We start from the raw sequence: 18,508 nt of genomic DNA, 5'->3' as shown, positions 1-18,508 counted from the left end.
GTTGTAACCGTGTGACTGGTCTACATCCCTTTTTACCCCCTCAGCTAGTACCATATAGTTTATTACTCTGGCTCACTAATATAATCTGATTGGTAAACACCAGTATTACTCTTTTTATTATTATTATTAATTAATTTATTTTTTATTTTTACTTTACATATCGATCCTAGTGCTCCCTCCCTCTTTCCCGCTCTCCTATCCTCTCATGCCCCTATCACCACCCTCCCCTCCCATCCACCTCCACCCCACATGTAGAGTGATGCCATCCAGGAGGGGTCAACAATACCTGCCAAGTCATTTGAAGTAGGGACTAGGCCCTCCCTCCTGTCTCCAGGGTAAGGGAGTATAACCCCATGGGGAATGTGCTCCCAAAGTCCTTTTGTGAACCAGGAATACATCCTGGTTCCACTGTATTCCCTTAGGCTGCTCAGGCCTTCTAACTGAGACCCATGTTCAGGGGGTCTGAGTCAGTTCAATGCTAGATTCCCAGCTATCAGTCTGGGGGCCCATTAGCTCCTCCTTGTTCAGGTCAGCTGTCTCTGTGTGTTTCTACAGCCTGGTCTTGTCCTCTCCATCTGCATCTGGATTCTAGTTCGGCTCAGTGTTTAGTTGTGGGTGTCTGCTACTGTTTCCATCAGCTACTAGAGGAGGGCTCTATGATGATGGATAAGTTAGTCATTAATCTCATTATCAGGGAAGGGCATTTATGGCAGCCTTTCCACTGTTGCTCAAATTGTTAGTTGGGGTCAGTCTTGTAAGTCTCTAGGTTCCGTTTTCTCTTCTGCTTAGGACTACTTTGGCCATTTGGAATTCTTTATACTTCTATGTCAATTTTCATTATTTTTTTATAGTTCTGTGAAGAATGCTACTGGAGGTTTGATTAGGATGTTAACTATAGTGAAAAATCTTTATGATTCTACCCATCAAGTTAGCAGGGCTTCTCCTCTGTCTTCTTCAGGGTCCTCAGTATATCTTTACTCCCTTGGGTGGGTTTACTTCCAGGTGTGTTACTGATCTGTTTTATGGTAAATAAGATTTTTTCCATTTAGTTCTTAGGAAGTTTACTATAATATATATAGAAAAATAAACACTATTTCTGTATATTTTGTATTCTACTATTCTGCTGAAGTGTGTATTAGGTCTCAGGGTTTTCTGATGGGGTCTTCAGAATCTCCTAAATACAGGATCATGTCATCTAAAATAGGAATGCTTCCCCCTTTCTTTTATTATTTGTGTCCCCTTTACTTCTTGTTGTCCTGCTGTCCTACTGAGCAAGAGCAGAGAATGGGCACCTTGTCTCATTCTGGAGGGAATGCTTTCAGTTTCTCTTATTTAGTACAATGTTGACTAAAGATCTGTCATGTATAGCCTTTGCTATGTTGAGATATATGCCTTTGATTTTTACTCTCTTCACTAAGGGAGTCTAAACTTTGTTAAAGGCCTTTTTGCATCTGAGTTGATCATGTGGTTTATGTCCAAAAGTTTATCTTTGGGTTGTATTACATTTAATGATTTGACACCAACATGGTTCTGTGATTTTTATTTTATGTGTACGATGTTTTACCTGCATGTATGTCTGAGCACCATATGCACGCCTGGCATCACAGGGGTTAGAAGACGACCTGGGGCTTAATATCTACACTGGAGATCACAACCACCCATTAATTCAGTTCCAGGTGATCTCACACCCTGCTCTGGCCTCCACGGTCCTCTGCTCACATATGGCATACATAAACTCTACATAAAAATATTTACATACACATAAAATTAAAAAATTAAAAATTGTAAAAAGAATTTTTGTATGTAGGGCCTGCAGAGATAGCTTAATTTGTAAAGAGCTTGTGTTGCAAGCATGGGTTCCAAAAACCATGTAAAATATCTGGGCATGGTGTCATGAACTTGTAATCTTAGCACCTAGACAGAGGTTTGCAGATGTCTAGGGCTTTCTGGCCAGCCAGCCTAATCAGCAAGCCCCAGCCAGTGATTTTTTTTTTTTTTTCAAAACAAAAACTTGAAGATGAATGGCACCCAAGGAATAAATGACACCAAAGGTTATTCTTTGCCTGTCTCCACCCCAATGCATACTCATACATACCCACACACAAGTGCATGCACACATGCATGTGCACACACACACAAATGCACACACATACAAGTGCACACACACACACACACACACAGTTTTTGTTTATCAAGCAGTTTGGAGTTTGGCTATAGTTCTCATTGTTTTGTGTTTACTGGGATTTGGTTTCAGGACAGTGCTGCCTACTCTGAGGAATGAGTTTGGTTATATGCCTCCCCTTTATAATTTGTGGGATAGTTTGACCGTGTACCTCACTGAAATCTAGAATAAGCTTCCTTTAGCATTTTCAATTTTATGAACCTTGGGTCTTTTCTTTCTTTGGTTACTTTGGTTAGATGCTCACTTTTTCAAAGACCCAACTCTATGTTTGATTGCTTTTGTTACTCTTAGTGTTTATTTCATAAATATCTGCTCTGATCTTTTATTTATTTGCTTGCTGATTTATTTATTTGTTTGTTTGTTTTTCAAGGCAGGGTTTCTCTGTGTAGCCTTGGTTGTCCTGTAACTTGCTCTGTAGATCAGGCTGGCTCTGACCTCACACAGATCCACCTGCTTCTGCCTCCCAAGCTCTGGGATGAAAGGTGTGTGCACCACCAGTGCCCAGACGCTGCTGCTCTGATCTTGACTGCTACTTGTCATCTGCTTTTGGCTTTGGATGACTCTTGTCTTGCTGATTTATTTATTTGAGATATTTCTGGTTTTTAACTTAAGCACCAGAGCTATAAACTTCCTGACATATCTACTTTATCAAAGGTTCTGGTAAACTATGTTTTCATTTTTATTTGACTCTAGTAACTTTTAAATGTCCTCCCTAATCTCTTCAATCAGCCACTGGTCATCAAGGATGTACTGGGAGGGGACTGGCAACATGGCTCAGTGGTCAATGTTATTTGCTGCCAAGCCTGATGGCCTCAGGTTAATCCTTGGAATGCATATGGTAGTAGGTGAGGACCAATTCCTACAAGTGGCTTTCTAAGGTCGACATGAATGCTATGGCACACATGTGACCACACCTACAAATAAATGAGTGTATATGTGTATATATGTTCTACTCTAAGTCACTTCATAGTGTGTAAAATAGTAGCCAGGTTGTACCTTGCTCTGACAGTCTCTATTTTACAAACAGATTTTTACTCCTATTTTGAGAATGGAGATATTACATGCAGGGTGAATTCATAAATACCATCATCAGTCCAGCACCACCCACACAGCACAGGCAGGTAACGACATTGTCTTGGCAGTAGAAATTGTGCTAACCTATAACTGTATGAAGGTGAATTCAGACTGTAGGGGTATACAAGTACATTAAAATTGTATCAGCAAAACCAAGCCCAAGAATTTGTCAAACATGCTAGACCAAGGAGAGGGTGTACCTCCTTTACCTCTACCCCATAAAAATGGAAGATACCTAGCACTGTCATCGCAGGGGCCCACAACAACCTGTCATTTGGTACCTAGAGTATGCACCCAATGGTCCCTGGGCCATCAGCTCAGTCCAACCCTGCCTACATGACCATCCCATGTATGTCCCTCTGGACTTAGACTGGGTGCTGCTCTTTTGTCTCTGCAGCTGGTCACATCTTCAGCCTCAACTCCCACTCTTTCATGGCCTGAGCTCTACAGCAACGACTTCTTTCTTGAGGCTGGTTTGGATTATCAATATATGCATTTTATAAGACATAAGATTAATATGCATTTCAATACACTGACTTCTGAAAGCTACTGTACTGTTGTATTCTTTCTGTAACTCTCTCAAACACACACATACATAGAATGCATACACATACACACACACATATATACATTTATTGTATCCTGTGTACAGTGTGATAAAGGAGTTAATATTAGTAATTAAGACTGGAATAAAGAACCTGCATTCATCTCCGATGGACTGTTGAGGTAGGTGGATTATCTGGCAAATTGCTGTCATCAAAGCCAACGAAAGTAGTAAATATACTGTTATTCAATAAATTCTGACACTATGGAAAGACACAAAGTGTCCTTCTATGTTTCTGGCATAAGATACTCCTGACCGTCTTGTCTCTTGTCAAATTATTCCCTTTATTAACATGCGCATGGCCTTTATCTAATCAGCTATAGCAGCTGATGTATGGTTGATATATCAGGGCCTTAGAAAACCCTCAGCAGCCAGGGGATAGTGTCACACACCTTTAATTCCAGCGCTCAGGACATAGAGGCAAATGGATCTCTGTGGGTCCGAGGTCAGCCTGGGTCTACAGAATGAGTTCCAGGACAGTCAGGGCTACACAGAGAAACCCTGTCTCAAAATACCAACCAACCAACCAACCAAACAAAAAAGAAAAACCGCAATATCCCTGCAATGAAAGCCAACACAAGGGCTTTCTATTTCAGTTACTCATGATGCCCCTATCCTGAACCTGATCTTTCAATCTCATTCTTTTCTTCTTTGCCCTCTTGCTAAAAGCTACAGTATAGCACAGCCCCATTCCCTGGCTGTCTTCACTCGTCTACGAAATCCACATAAGAAGGTTCCAGCAAGCAGGCAGTAGACATCAGGAACAAAGTGTGCCTTCAGGAGGGAGGTGAGGTGTGCTGGAAGCCAGGTGCTGTGTCTCAGGCTTTCCTGTGTCAGCTCACAGACCCACACTGGCATCTACACTGACAGTGTCAAGAGTCAGAGTTTTCTGCATCTGGTGCTCAGGGGTTAATGTCATGCTGCAGAGAGGCAGACAAGAACAGGGTCTTGACAGTTCTGACACATGTGTCAAGTGTAGAAATACAAAGCCTCTAGGGGCAGATCAGGAATGTCAGCATTTTTCTGAGGCAGCATTCTGTCCGAGTATGAAAAGGTTCTTGCTGCCTGAGGAACTCTAATGGAGACAGGAAAATGTAAATGTATGCAAGAAGCTTGCTGACTTAATTAACTAGTCCACTGATATTACCATCAGAGAGAGTGCCTAGAGGCAGATGGCAACATGCTGTGGAAAGGGAGAGCTTGCTAAGGCTTTGGGGGGAGGAGGGGAGTAGGATCTTAACTGCAGGGAGATAGACTGGCAAGGTCCTCCTCCCTTGCAGAGGGGTCCCAGCTGCCCTCCCCCCACCCCCTGCTTCTAACTCAGGCTGTTCAGAATGAAGCCTTCTGTGGATTCTACAATACACCTGAGTTATCACTTGGCTTGCTTGTCCCCCACCTTGTTAGAAAATGTTCTCATGGATGTTAAATTATTCTTTAGATCTTCTGTTATTTCTAGATGGGAAAACAATGTGAGGAATTTAACAGTAAAATTTATTGGTTTTTCTCACTAAAAAACAAAGCTGCAACAGAAAATTTGGAAAATAAAAACTGACAATGGCTCTTCTTTTTTCTCTTCTATAAACACACTTGAGTGTTTACAGCAGAGCAGATATCACAGCAATTTCCTTCTTAGTAGCCTTTTTTGTTTTTAATTTTTTTGGTTTGCTTTTAATTTAGTGGTGCATTAGGGAATATTTTGTGTTTGTTTTACCAACTTTTAAGAGGCAATCCAATACTGTCCATTATTTACCTGGACATGGAGGGACAGTTAACTTTGAGTGACCTATGAATGCACACAGTTACTGACTGATGCCTAGCTCTTGTCAGAGAGTTCAACAATGAAGAAAAAGATGCAGGTTAATAATCACAGGTCCTAGGGCCTGGTTGTGGTGGCACATGCCTTTAATCCTAGCACTTGAGAGGGAGAGGCAAGTAGAACTGTGAGTTTGAGGCCAACTTGGTCTATGGAGTGAGTTCCAGGATACCCAGGGCTATACAGAAAAAAAAACCCTGTCTCAAAATATAAATAAATGAAATTAAAGAAAATAAAAACTCAACCACACAAACAAACACCCCAAACCAAAACCCAAATAAACCAACCAAACACACAAAAAACCCAAAAGACAAAAACCTCAAGCAAGTATTGTGGTGCATGCTTTAATCTCAGAACAGAGGAGGCTGAGAGAGGAGGGTCAGCCTCAGTCAAAGAGTGGGATCCTCCCAGAAAAAAAAAAAAAAAAAAAAAGAAAACAAAATACACAAAAAGATTAAGAAACCCTAAAATTCTCTATGCATCATGGCCAAAAGTCTGAAATGCATCTGGACGGACTATTGCTCTATCAAGAGCTAGATAAAAAAGTATAATTTTTAAAATGTATGCATTTATTAACATACATTTTTGAATCTATAAGTAGGTATAAAAAGATGTTACCCAAGCTTGAAATTGTTCCTTTGGGGTTCTTTTTCTCATGTGAGAACTAATTGGGAGAGTTAGTGGGAACTTCTCATCTTAAATTGTTAATTAGTTTTATGTGAAACTTATCCTCCGATTTTACTTTTCTGTAATGTCACACAAACTTACAAGTACTGAGGCAAAAGCCATTCTATTTCAAAACTATTTTTTAAGACTGATTTATTATGTACACAGTGTTCTGCCTGCATATATGCCTACATGACTGAAGAAGGCGCCAGATCTCATTACAGATGGTTGTGAGCCACCATGTAGTTGCTGGGAATTGAACTCAGAACCTTTGGAAGAACAGCCAGTACTCAACCTCAGAGCTATCTCTCTAGCCCCTCAAAACTATTAAGATTAGTACTATTTTAATACACACACAATATGGAATTTGGGATTATCAAAAAAAAAAAAAAAAAAAAAGAGCCTAGTTCTACTATGGCAAATAAATGCAGATCAGTGTCTTTCTCAGACCTTTGTCAAAAGCTACTTGATTAATGCCCTCAGAACATTTACTAAGTCAGCCATGACATCACTCTATTACATAGTTCAGATTGCAATTTGTAGTGGTTTAAGTGAGAATGCCCTCCCAGATAAGCTCAGGTATTTGAAGATGTCCCATATTGGTACTATTTGGTAAGGTTATGAGGCGTGGCCTTGCTGGAGCAGGCTCTTGAGTTTAAACCTCACACTGTTCCCAGTGTGCTCTCTCGGCCTTCTGTCAGCATCTATGATCACACTGTGAACTCCAAGATTGCACCATGTAAATAAAATCAACCATCAGTCAAGAGGCAGAATAAGCAACCAGTTGACTAGAAGTAACTACAGAGAGTGAGGGGAAAACAGGAGGCTGGGAGGAGGCACAGGAAGTGGAAGGGAGGAACATCCAGTTGGAGGAGTTTTTGTTCCAGAAAGGGTAGGAGAAAAGTCTCTTTCTGAGACTATGGCAGAGGAGGAAGGTCAGCTGGCTGCTGTCTCTGCTTCTCTGAGCTTGCAGGTTTTCATCCCAGCATCTGGTACCCAGATCTTTATTGGTAAAATAAAAAAAAGACCAAAAAAAAAAAAAAAAAAAAAAAAAAACCACCACCACCAAAACAAACAAACAAACAAATAACCCAAAAAACAAAAAACAGAGACTAAGTTAAAGCATGTGCCTCCCTATGTGGGGGTGGCTGAGGTGGCACTGGCAGACATGAAGGTCTCAGCAGACAGGTGGAGGCTGTGAGGCAGTCAGCAGCTGAGGCAGTGATAGGGTCAGGTACAGCCACTGTACCAACCATAAAACACCAGCTTTCTGCTTGAGCTGCAAGATATGGGCGGTACAATTCTGTCTCCTGCCACCATGCCTGCAGCTTGTGTCCATGCTCCCTATTATAAAGGACTCTCTTTCCCTCTGGAGTCATAAATCAAAATAAACCCTTCCTTGTGTAAACTGCCCTGATCATGATGCTGTATCACAGCAGGAGGAAAGTAATGAATAAACTGTATCACCATCTTGTTCAAAGTACATGACTTAAAGTGCATTTTTAAAGCTCAAGCAGATAAATTATAGATTGGTAACCTTGAGATCTTATACTCTTTCAATTTAGTACAGAACTAGAATTTAATACAATACTTATAGTTTTGTTATTTAAAGAACTAAGCAGACCCAAAGAAGGTATTTGAAAAATATGCAAGATCTCACTTGAAGTTTTCTTGCAATCATGGACTATCCACTGCAGAAAAAGTCAAATTCAGGCCATGCTGTTGGCAATGAAAACAAGAACGGAATTCTGTTGACTGAAATGGGCAAGGTAAAGCACACGGTCTCTGTCAGCAGTACTGGCTGGCTCCCTGTATGGCTGTTACAACAGTGTGGTGATGTAAGAGAGCACAGCCTTCATTGGAAGGGCATACACTATCAACTACTCTAGTTTCCAGTACTGAGCCAAGCTTCAGAAAGCTCACATCACCTTAGGTTTACAGAAACACACCCAGGGATTATTATGCTTTTTGGACATTTGATTAGTCTGTGTCAAAGCCTTTCATGCAGTATGCTATACTCACAAAATATTATAAATGTTTATTATGTAGATCTTTCCAGTCTATAGGGTTAGCCACATTTTTAGTATGAATATTTTCTTTGTGTTATTACATGAAAATTTTGGAAATTCTAGCTTACTGAGTAAAGAGCCATATGCACAATACCACCCTATTTTCTAGCATCTACTATTGAAGTCATTAAAGTATTAGATGTTTTCAGAACCAAGAGTCCATACAGTCATGGAAAGATCAGCTTCCCTCATTGAACTGCTATATTTCTATATTTTTACATCATGAGTATGAACTAGCTCACTGATACTCTTTTTTGTTTGTTTGTTTGTTTTTCAAAACAGGGTTTCTCTATGCACCAGTTGATTGTCCGGTAACTTGCAGACCAGGCTGGCCTTGAACTCACAGAGAACCACCTACCTCTGCCTCTGTATTAACTCACTATTACTCTTATTGAACTGATTTGTAGGAAGCTCAACCCTAAGTTTGGTGCTCAACTGCATCAGTCTCAGCTCCCTAATCCATTCCCTAAGTTCATCACTGAGCTCAGTTTTAGTCAATAGCTGTGTTTGTCTTTAGTATATGCTGTGATACTTTTAGAAGTAGATTGGATTTAAAATGTACATGAACAAATAAAATTTTCAGGAAAAAAAAGCCTGTATTATAATGAATTTCCTGGTGTTTGTGCAGGAATGGGAAGTTAAAAAAGCACCCATCAACACAACCTGAAAGTTATAATTCAGAAGACCATCTCCCATGTTATTAGTTATTGTACGTAATTCTAGGTGGTTCTCTAAACAATGCCTTTTATGATGATCATCTCATATTGGCGTTGTTATAATAAAAAATGAATGTTGACAATTATATATAGCTTAGCTTGAATAGGAGGAAAGAAACACCTGCTAGAAATGGTGTATAATAACAGAAAATTAGGTCTTACCTGAATGACCTAAGCATTCGATAGGACTTTCCCAAATCAGATACTCTTCTGCAAAGTGGGCCCACAGCCAGCTCCATCTGAAATATGAAGACAGACCATGGCTTTACATGGCAGACGCTGAAGTTCAAACTCAAGACATACTCTATGTCAGTTTTTCCTTGTTGTGACATGAACAATTGTTGTGATATAAACAATTAAGAAAAGAGTGTCTTATTGGGGCTCAGACCTTCTGAGGTTTCAGTTCATCATGGTGAAGGTCTGATGGGGCTGAACAGCTCACCAGATGGGGATAGGAAGCAGGGAGAAAATGCCTGGCTGAAGGTATCCCTCTCCATCTAGACCTGTGCTGATAGTGTCCTCTCCATCTAGACCTGTGCTGAAGGTGCCCTCTACATCTAGACCTGTGCTGAAGGTATCCCCCTCCATCTAGACCTGTGCTGAAGGTACCCCCCTCCATCTAGACCTGTGCTGAAGGTACCCCCCTCCATCTAGACCTGTGCTGAAGGTATCCCCCTCCATCTAGACCTGTGCTGAAGGTATCCCCCTCCATCTAGACCTGTGCTGAAGGTATCCCTTTCCATCTAGACCTGTGCTGAAGGTGCCCTCTCCATGTAGACCTGAGCTGAAGGTACCCTCTCCATCTAGGCTTGTGCTGAAGGTACAGGTCCCAGCTATGGATGGTGAGACTCACATTCAGGCCTGGTCTTCTCCCTCAGTTAATTCTCTCTGGAAATACCTTCCTAGGAGACCTAGAGCTGCACTTTATGAATCCCCTAGTACATTTTCAATCTAATCAAGGGTGACAGTTTAGCCATTACCTATACTCAGTGTTGTAGTATTTGTAAATTTAATGTTAACTGACTGTGAAACAAGTTTTGGAAGGCACTTAAATTTATTAAAAGGTAAAGATTTCAATGACATTTACACTTCTTTACCAAAGAGGCCAAAGATGAGATATTGTATGCTGTTAAGTAAGAGAAGAAGTTCAAATCATGTCTGGGTTGGAAAAAAGGTTTTCTAGACTATGTATTTGTGTTCTCTGTAGGCACCACAAGCCTCTTTGTAGTCGATATAATTGATGAAATTTTTTACCAGTCAGCATGTTCCAAATGATTATAAAGCTTTAGCTCTGAGGATTTCTGTGCCATATAAATGACAGAATTCCAAACTGTAGTATGGGTGGTTCAGGGGTTCAGTTCTCAGTACCTACATGGCAGCTCACGACTACTTAGAACTCCAGTTTCAGGGATCTGGTACCTTCTTCTGGCCTCCACAGATACCAGACACACAGATGATGTGTAAGATGAATTTTTAATCTAAAAAGGACCCCTAGGATTCTGAAAAATCATTTCCCTTTAAACAATGAAGTTCATGTTAAAGAGGGAGTGTTCTGTTAGAGGAGTCTGCAGAGCTTTGGATGTACACTGGGGGACAGACACTGTTTTCCACAGGGCTCATCTCGGTGTTTCAGGGACATTCTCGCCTGGACAATGTTCATCAAGATAAGAAAGGGCAAGAGGAACCAGAACCAAAATGAGAAATTGGCTTTCTTTTCTAACTTTACATTATTTGGACAATGTGGGAAAGATAAAAATGTATACTTAAAGAGCACCAGAAAATATATAAATAGAAATTGCTAGGAGTACCACTAAATAATTTAATTCCAACGCCAATAGCTGTCCTTTCTTTCCCTCAGAGGAAAAAGAAAACAGAGGGGAAAGGGTGCTGCAGTAGGCACTGCAAGCGTGTCTGCCATCGGTGGGCATCAGCAGAGCCCTGTGGGCCTTGTGAACTGCTGTGTGATTAGTGTAGACACAAGGCCATGTGGTCACAGCAGGAAATTAATTACCTGTAGGAAGCCACCTCATGCTCATGACCTAGTTCTTCACTGGGCTGTGTGCAGGGCACTTGCCTCACTATGCATCCTCCAGATGGAAGCTCGCAACTGCCTTTTCTCTGCACAGGTGCTCCTGAGGAGCGAGGTTAGTAAGGGCTGTTTCCAGAGCCCTTACAATGCTTCACGGTTTGTGTTCCTATCTATAAGCTAATGCAAAATCTTCCCAAATTCTTCCTACTAGTCTTTTCTTGAACTCTGTGTATGACTAACCAGCAGGGACTTTCATTCCAAGAATCATTTCCAAACCCACAGAGAATTGTGTGCTCTGGATTTCAGTAACCTTGGTGACCTCATTTAATTGTGATTACAAACTGATACAGCTTTCAATAATGAGCTAGGTAAAAGGCTATAGCCCCCAGCTGATGTCTGTCAGGCATACAAATTTTGACTAACCCAGACTTGCGACCAAACAGGACTCTGAAAGCTGAAGTTCCACACATAATTGCAGTTGTGGCAAGAAACAAAACCCAGTGAAATCAAAGCCCCAATTCAAATTTTAATTGAAACAAAACAAAAATAAAAATGGAGTAGCGAGCATGACCTGGGAAATGTTTGCTAACACTATTATTGGTCACAAATAGTGTCTTCCTGCACCTGTGGCTAAGATCTGAGCCAGGCTGAGAGGAATGATGGGATCTTGTAAAACTGGAGGACAGAGCGCAGTAGCAAACAGGGTGGGTGGCAGGGGCTGAGCCCAAGCCCACCACAGCGCTGGAGTACACTCAGCACAGAGAACACTGAGTGCACTAACAGGAACCGATGAGCTCCATTTACCCTAGGGGAGAATGGTTTCAGAAGGCAGTGTGTCTTAAAGGAAAAAGGAATGCAAATACAGCTCTGAGTGCTGCAGCTTTGGGAAGGGGGACGACGCTCAACCCACCACTGGAGGCTGCACACTCTGGTGTGCTAGCTGCAGAAGGGGCTATAAAGGACAACACTTGCCATCTTTCAAGAGAACACATCATTAAAACCCCAAACAGCAAGCTCTCCTACAGCACTCTCCTTCTGGCCATCTCCTGCTCAGCTGCCACTCTAATTGGACTTGAAGTGCTGCCTCCAGGAAAGTGACTCAAACCAGCTGGAGAAGAATGCAAATAGGCTGGGGGGGGGGGGGGCTGGCAGAGGGAGGAAGACAGAAAGAAAAACAAAACCCAGGAGGAGAGGGGACAGGAGAGAGACCGGTTAGAGAACAGCTTACAATATGTTTAAGGTATACGATAGGTTGTGGGACACATGGACATAACTGTCATTATTCACAGACAGAATGAAGGCAATAAAATGGACAAGGTTAAGCCACTTAAAAGGAGCACTTAATAATTTCTGTTCTCACACGTGGCTACTAAAGTTACCTTTCCCAAAGGAAGGCTCTTCTTGTATGACTTAGTAGTTTCACAGACATCATTTTAGGAATGAAAATAACTAACTGCAGGGTCATTACAAGTAAAGAGGATGGTTTTTGAAAACCAGGTTTGGGTTAGCTGTTTGTGTTGTAAGTGTGGTAGGGTGTGGGAGCATCTGGCAGCCAGCACCCTGAACAAGTCCTCTCCCAGACACACACTGGCATTAGCATTTATCTTTATAAGCAAGGAGGATCTGGCAGACTAATATGAAGACTCCAACTGAATAACTATTTAGATCAGTAAAACTAACAGCTTAGAAAGGTTTAAAGAAATGGATTCACCCTGGATATATAAAAGCGAATCAACTGTTTCTGAATCTTCTCAGGAAACTGGGTGCTTAGGGTGTTTTTTCTTTGCCTCTGAGAGTAAAAATCACATAGTTTGAGTGATCTTAAGGCTAGACACAAAGGAAATGGGTACTGTACTTAGTGGAGAGTCTAAATAATCAGACTATCTGCCAGGCAGCCTGCCCATCTCACTGAGCACAGATACTCTCTAGAAGATCACTAATAGGCTGGAGTTCTTTCTCTTATGGCAACATGGGGCCCCTTTCTGGCTGTTTGCAAATTCATCTCATTGCTACATCTTTTTCAAGCAAAGTCACTCAATTATTATTATGTCTTTGCTGGATATTAAAATAGCAAAGATGTAAACTGCTGCTTTATTGTGGCTGTAAAGATTCTAGCATTATGCTGGCCTGCCCCTGTCTCCTGGCAGATTGCACTCAGTCAGTACTCTGGTCAGCCCTGGGTTTCCTAAGTACTAGTCTGCAGGCAGGTGTAAAAGACCCCTTTAAAAGACCCTGCCCACTTATGATCTCTCTTTTGCTCTTGCTCTTCTCCTCACCTCTCTCCCTCCTTCTTCTCCCCTCTCTTCTGCTCCCAATGTCTCCATGTCTCTTTTCCTTTCCCCTTTCTAAATAAACTTCTCACTTAAGCTCTGTCTGCCTGGTGTGTTATTTCCTCCGCTTTGGTCACCCTCACCTGCTATGGAACCTGCTATGCTCTCCCACTCGGGACCAACCCCTTCTCCAGCTTTATCCTATAACTGTAACAAAAGAACAACAATGGCATAAGAGTCTGTGTTAATCTTGAAGGGTCAAAGATGAGGGAATGATAATTTTGTTAAAAAGAAAGAACAAAAATAAAATCTGATAAAATGTTTTAAAACTCATCCAATTAGTTTCAAGTGGTTTTCTTTTCTCTTTTGCTGCATAAATAGTTAAATACTGACATTTTAGGTCTTCTTTACATGAAGCTGACAGTGAAGCTCACAGAACAGCCCCCTTGGAGCAGTGCATCAATTTACCTGTGCAAAATCAGTAGCAAGTCGCATTTTCCCACCTTCCCCAAGAGGTCTTACAAGACTGGCATTTCGGATAAAAAGTTCGATAGCTCTTCGGGCAATAGCTTCAGTGTTGTCAAAGACAAAATCCAAACATTCAAAGTGCTTAAAGTAGTCATTCATAACTCTGGCAATAAAACCTTGTAGCTCTCTCATGTACAGAGAACAAGGAACATCAGGCTTTCCTGAGCTGGATAATGACCTATAAAAGGAAAAAAAAAAAAAAAGTCATTTTCATCATCACTGCAAAAGCTACAATCTTGTCATTTTCTGGTTACTATTTCAATCCTGTGCAATTTTCCCCATTAAAGGTATAAAGACACCATTTTTGTTTGTTTTGTTTTGCTAAGTGCTAAAGAACATAAAACAATGCTTAAATTATATTCTTAATTTAGTGTTTAGAACCTATGAGGATTACTGGCATAATTTTAGCATGCATTTACTTATTGAGAACCAAAGACAGCTATCTATTTTAGATCAATCACACTCTGGACTTTCAAGGTCTGACCCAGCTCCCAGCTCTCCATCCACTCCCATGTTTTGCCTGGTAAGCGACTATGGCAATAATAGATTCTGAAATGACATTTTACACTTTGCAAGGGCAGAAACTGCTTGGTGGCAATCTTTGCTTTTGTAGTTGATCACATCAGTCCAATGGCAGCACTGTGACAGAAGGATTGATTGTGTAACAATATGCAGCATGAAATTTTTTCCCTCCAGATGAGGAGGTTTGGAAAGGCTTTAATTTGGAACAGCAGATGATACCAGCTGTGTTCCATGACATACTATTTATAACTTATAAATGTTTACAATTGCCCTTTAAAGAATATATTCAAAGAATATGAAATATTTATAGGGAGGAGTTAGACCAAAATTAGAAATCACCTGATCCTAGCTAATAGATGAGATCATTGACTACATAATGCCGAATCTTTTCCAAAAAGCAAGGGAAATGTTTCCAAATTCTGAGACTGATGCAGAGGAAATGGCAACGGTCTAGAGATGAACAACAGATATAATTGAAACTCCTTGAGAAAGACAGCAAGTGAGCCTGATGACCTTCAAGTAAAGCACTGGTGATAAACAGAGGGCTTCCACTTCTGGGAGCAAGCAGGGAGAGGGAAAGCAGGCTTTTGTTCCTCCAGGACAGGATGCAAGATGTAACATGTAAGAAAGACTTTCCTAATAGCAGCAGGGTCGCCAGTATTCGGTACAGTGTGCCCAGGCTCTGACTCATGGCAGGCAAGGTGGGGTGCTGCCTGAGCAGAGGTCAGCGAAGGCAAGTGCCAGACTCAGATCACTACATGGCTTATTTTTTTTCAGGCACCAGTATAAAGGGCTAAGTTGCAAAAAATAAAGTATTTCCATATCTGTTTATTCATTTACTGGATGAACAGTAAACACACAATTGTGGCATACAGTGATACATAGTAACATATGTATACAATGTGAAAAGATAACATCTAATGAACACATCCATTACAGTAAATTCTCATTTATTCCTTCTATCTGGTTACGGCTTTATACCGTTTGGCCAATATCAATGCATTACTCTAACTTCCAAGCCCTAGTAACCACTATTCTATTGTCTTATTTTATCATTTCAGGTTCTACATATAAATGAGAGCACGAAGTATTTGGTTTCTGTGTCTGGCTTATTTTTATATAGAATGACTTTCAGGTTCATCTGTGTTGTGGCAATCAGATTCTTTAAGTATCTGTTTATATTTAGGTGCTCTGGTAGGATATGGATCCAGTTAATGAATTGACTCCCTTTATCATTTTATAATAATCTCTGAGTTGAATTTTTACAATTTTTGACTTAAAACCCTGTTCTTGCTCTTGTCTTGTTTCCATGGCATAGAATATCTTTCCATCCTTTGTTTTCAGTTTATGTATGTTCCTAAAGCTGAGTTATCTCCCGTGAAGACCTAATCCACTTGGCCTCTCAGATCTTTTCATACTTTATCTAAAACATCACAAGATCTTCCTATTACTGTGGGGAATGTGTTCATAGAAAAGAGCATACTGGAACAAGTTCCAGTAGCATGTGTTAGTGTAAATGAAGTTACACTTCAGGTGAAATATGAGATACATAGTATCAAATCTTACTGAGGATTAAAAGCTTGATTTAAATCTACTAGAATACAAATATACTTGGCTATTAGAGATCAGTTCTCCCAATTACTCTAAAGCCTTGAATAGCAGGGTCTAAACAAGTTGTATAGGTACTGCAGGGTCTTCACAACAACAGTGCTATTCAGAAGCTGAAGGAGAAGTGAGGATCAAGAAGAATGTGCATCTTCATAGCACCAGCTTTGTAATGCATTATCTTTATTTGAGCAGTGGTTCCCAACCTTCCCAATTCTGCCACTCTTTAATGCTCCCCATATTGCAGTGACTGCCAACCATAAAATTATTTGTGTTGCTACTTCATAACTACAATTTTGATACTGTTATGAACTGTAATGTATATATCTCTATTTGCTGATGGCCTTAGGCCACCCCTGTGAAAGGGTCATTTGACACCCCACCCCCAAAAGGGGTTGTGACCCACAGGTTGAGAACCACCGTCTTAGAGAGATCCACTGCTTCCTTTGCCTACACAAACACTCTTAGATAGGATCTCCTTACAGAAAGCATGATTAGGACTCCGAGAGGGCTGAGAGAGAGCTGGCTCCCAAAGCCAGGGCAGGATTCAAATTAGTCCTCAAGAGGAATGTCACAACAGTGCCAGGGGACCACACAGGAAAAGAAGCAGACATCTGTGAGAAGGAAGGGAAACAGGAAGAGTGAGCTGGCACAAACTACCCAATCCTGAAGTGTCAAGCTGAGTCCACAAACCTGTTCTGTCCCAACAAGAAGAGAGAGGATGGAAACAAGAACAGTGAGACGGTGGTAATAACATGCACAAAGAAAGAGGAGGAGGCAAGGAGCTAATGCTATCACAAGGATTAAGTGTTGCCCAATCTGGTGGCGCATGCCTTCGAATCCAGCACTCAGGAGGCGGAGGCAGGAAGATCTCCATGAGTTCCAGGCCAGCCTGGTCTACACATTGAGTGCCAGGAAAGGCTCCAAAGCTACCCAGAGAAACCCTGTCTTGAAAAACCAATAAACAAACGAATTAATCAATAAAAATAAAATAAAACAAGAATAAAGCCTGGCTGGTAAGAAATATGGCAAGTAGTAGGGGTAGGAGGGGCAGGGAATGGAAAATCAAGGCACTGAGGACTAGTAACAGCTCTGAGGAGATGTTTTACCCAGAAAAATCTTCCTGGTGCATAGTGATGATAATGGCCTCGATCGCATCTGCCACTGAAGTCAGTAAGGGCTGGATGGCATTCCCCATGAGAGCGTGAATTGTCTGACAAAGAGAAAAAGGGAAAGATACACAAAATCAGAGAAACCAATACAGAGACATCTGAGCACATGAAGTGAATACAGTTTTGACTAACAGCTCTCGTATTCTATCAGAGTCAGACTACACAAGGTTTAACTAACACAAGTTTGCTTCTCCACCTAACTACTTTCAGCTGTGACTCGTAAAGCTTAAAATATGTAGAATACCGCACTGAAAACTCCCAACTCCCCCAATCATCTCACTCTGTCAAAAGGGTTTGTAGTTAAATGAGCTCTTGGAGAAAGTACGCCACATCAGGGAGCAGACAAAGTGAGAGCAAACCAAAACAATTTTTTTGTTTCTCAAAAAAGTGAAACAAGCACTTAACAATCAGAACATCACCAGATTTTTTTCTTCTCACCAGAGTGAATAAAGCAAGAACACTGGTGATTCCTACAGGTGGAACACTTAGGCAATTCACAAGATAGGTTTCTGTGGGGAATTCCATGGCGGTGATTCTCTAACAACGGCAGTTGTGCTCCTGGGAAAATCTGGCAGGGTTTGGAGACCAAGGGCCAGGGAGAAATGTATCATCAGTGTCTAGCAACAGATGACAGGGATGCTGCAAAGCATCCTACAGGTTAGAGCACACACCAGAGATCTATAAGCCAGAGCATCCATGCTGCCCAGGTGGAAAAGTGTTGTATAACACCAGTCAATCTGTGCAAGAACTTAGGGCTTAGTTACGGGTTTTGGTGTGCAAACACTGACCAGAATCCTGTAAACACTCCAAATAAGAAACTTCAGGTATACTACCCATGCTTCAGGGGTAATTAAAATCACTGGTGATAGATGACCATGGCTCACAATATTTTAAGCCATTAAGAAAAGAGTAAGGCAGACAATTACTCCTTAAGTTTCTACGTGTCATCTGCAGGCCTTAATCTGTCAAGATAATAAGCATAATATGTACACAGGTGTGTGTGACCCAGTCAGTAGTGTAGTGATACAGATGAAACATGACAGTAACTTAAACATTCCAACAGAGCATAGTCAGATCACATGGGGATTTCCATGTCATGCTGAAAAGATATGCAAAATAAAGGTGGTTCCTTTGAATTGAATCCCTGACAAATAGGAAAGAAACAGAGAGAAAGATGGAGGTGGGAACACGTGGCAAACACTAATCTACCTGGGTGCCAATGGGCACAGGACACACAGACTTCAAGGGCCTGACTGCC

The 18,508-nt window shown here is 41.2% G+C and overlaps 1 protein-coding gene across 2 annotated transcripts in view; it reads right to left on the bottom strand.

The window, feature by feature from the left end:
* Positions 1-18,508, bottom strand: part of Cog5 (component of oligomeric golgi complex 5) — a 277,645-nt gene that overhangs the window by 15,497 nt on the left and 243,640 nt on the right. For both annotated transcript variants that reach the window (XM_051175123.1, XM_051175122.1), the window contains exons 17-19: positions 17,188-17,291; positions 13,892-14,129; positions 9,287-9,363 (exon numbers count right to left, since the gene is read on the bottom strand). In XM_051175123.1, the coding sequence (XP_051031080.1) occupies positions 9,287-9,363; positions 13,892-14,129; positions 17,188-17,291 (419 nt within the window). The remainder of the gene's footprint in view (positions 1-9,286; positions 9,364-13,891; positions 14,130-17,187; positions 17,292-18,508) is intronic.

This window comes from Phodopus roborovskii, unplaced genomic scaffold (genome assembly GCF_943737965.1).
Source record: "Phodopus roborovskii unplaced genomic scaffold, PHOROB, whole genome shotgun sequence".
Taxonomy (NCBI): domain Eukaryota; kingdom Metazoa; phylum Chordata; class Mammalia; order Rodentia; family Cricetidae; genus Phodopus; species Phodopus roborovskii.
This window is presented reverse-complemented; position numbering and strand designations above follow the sequence as displayed.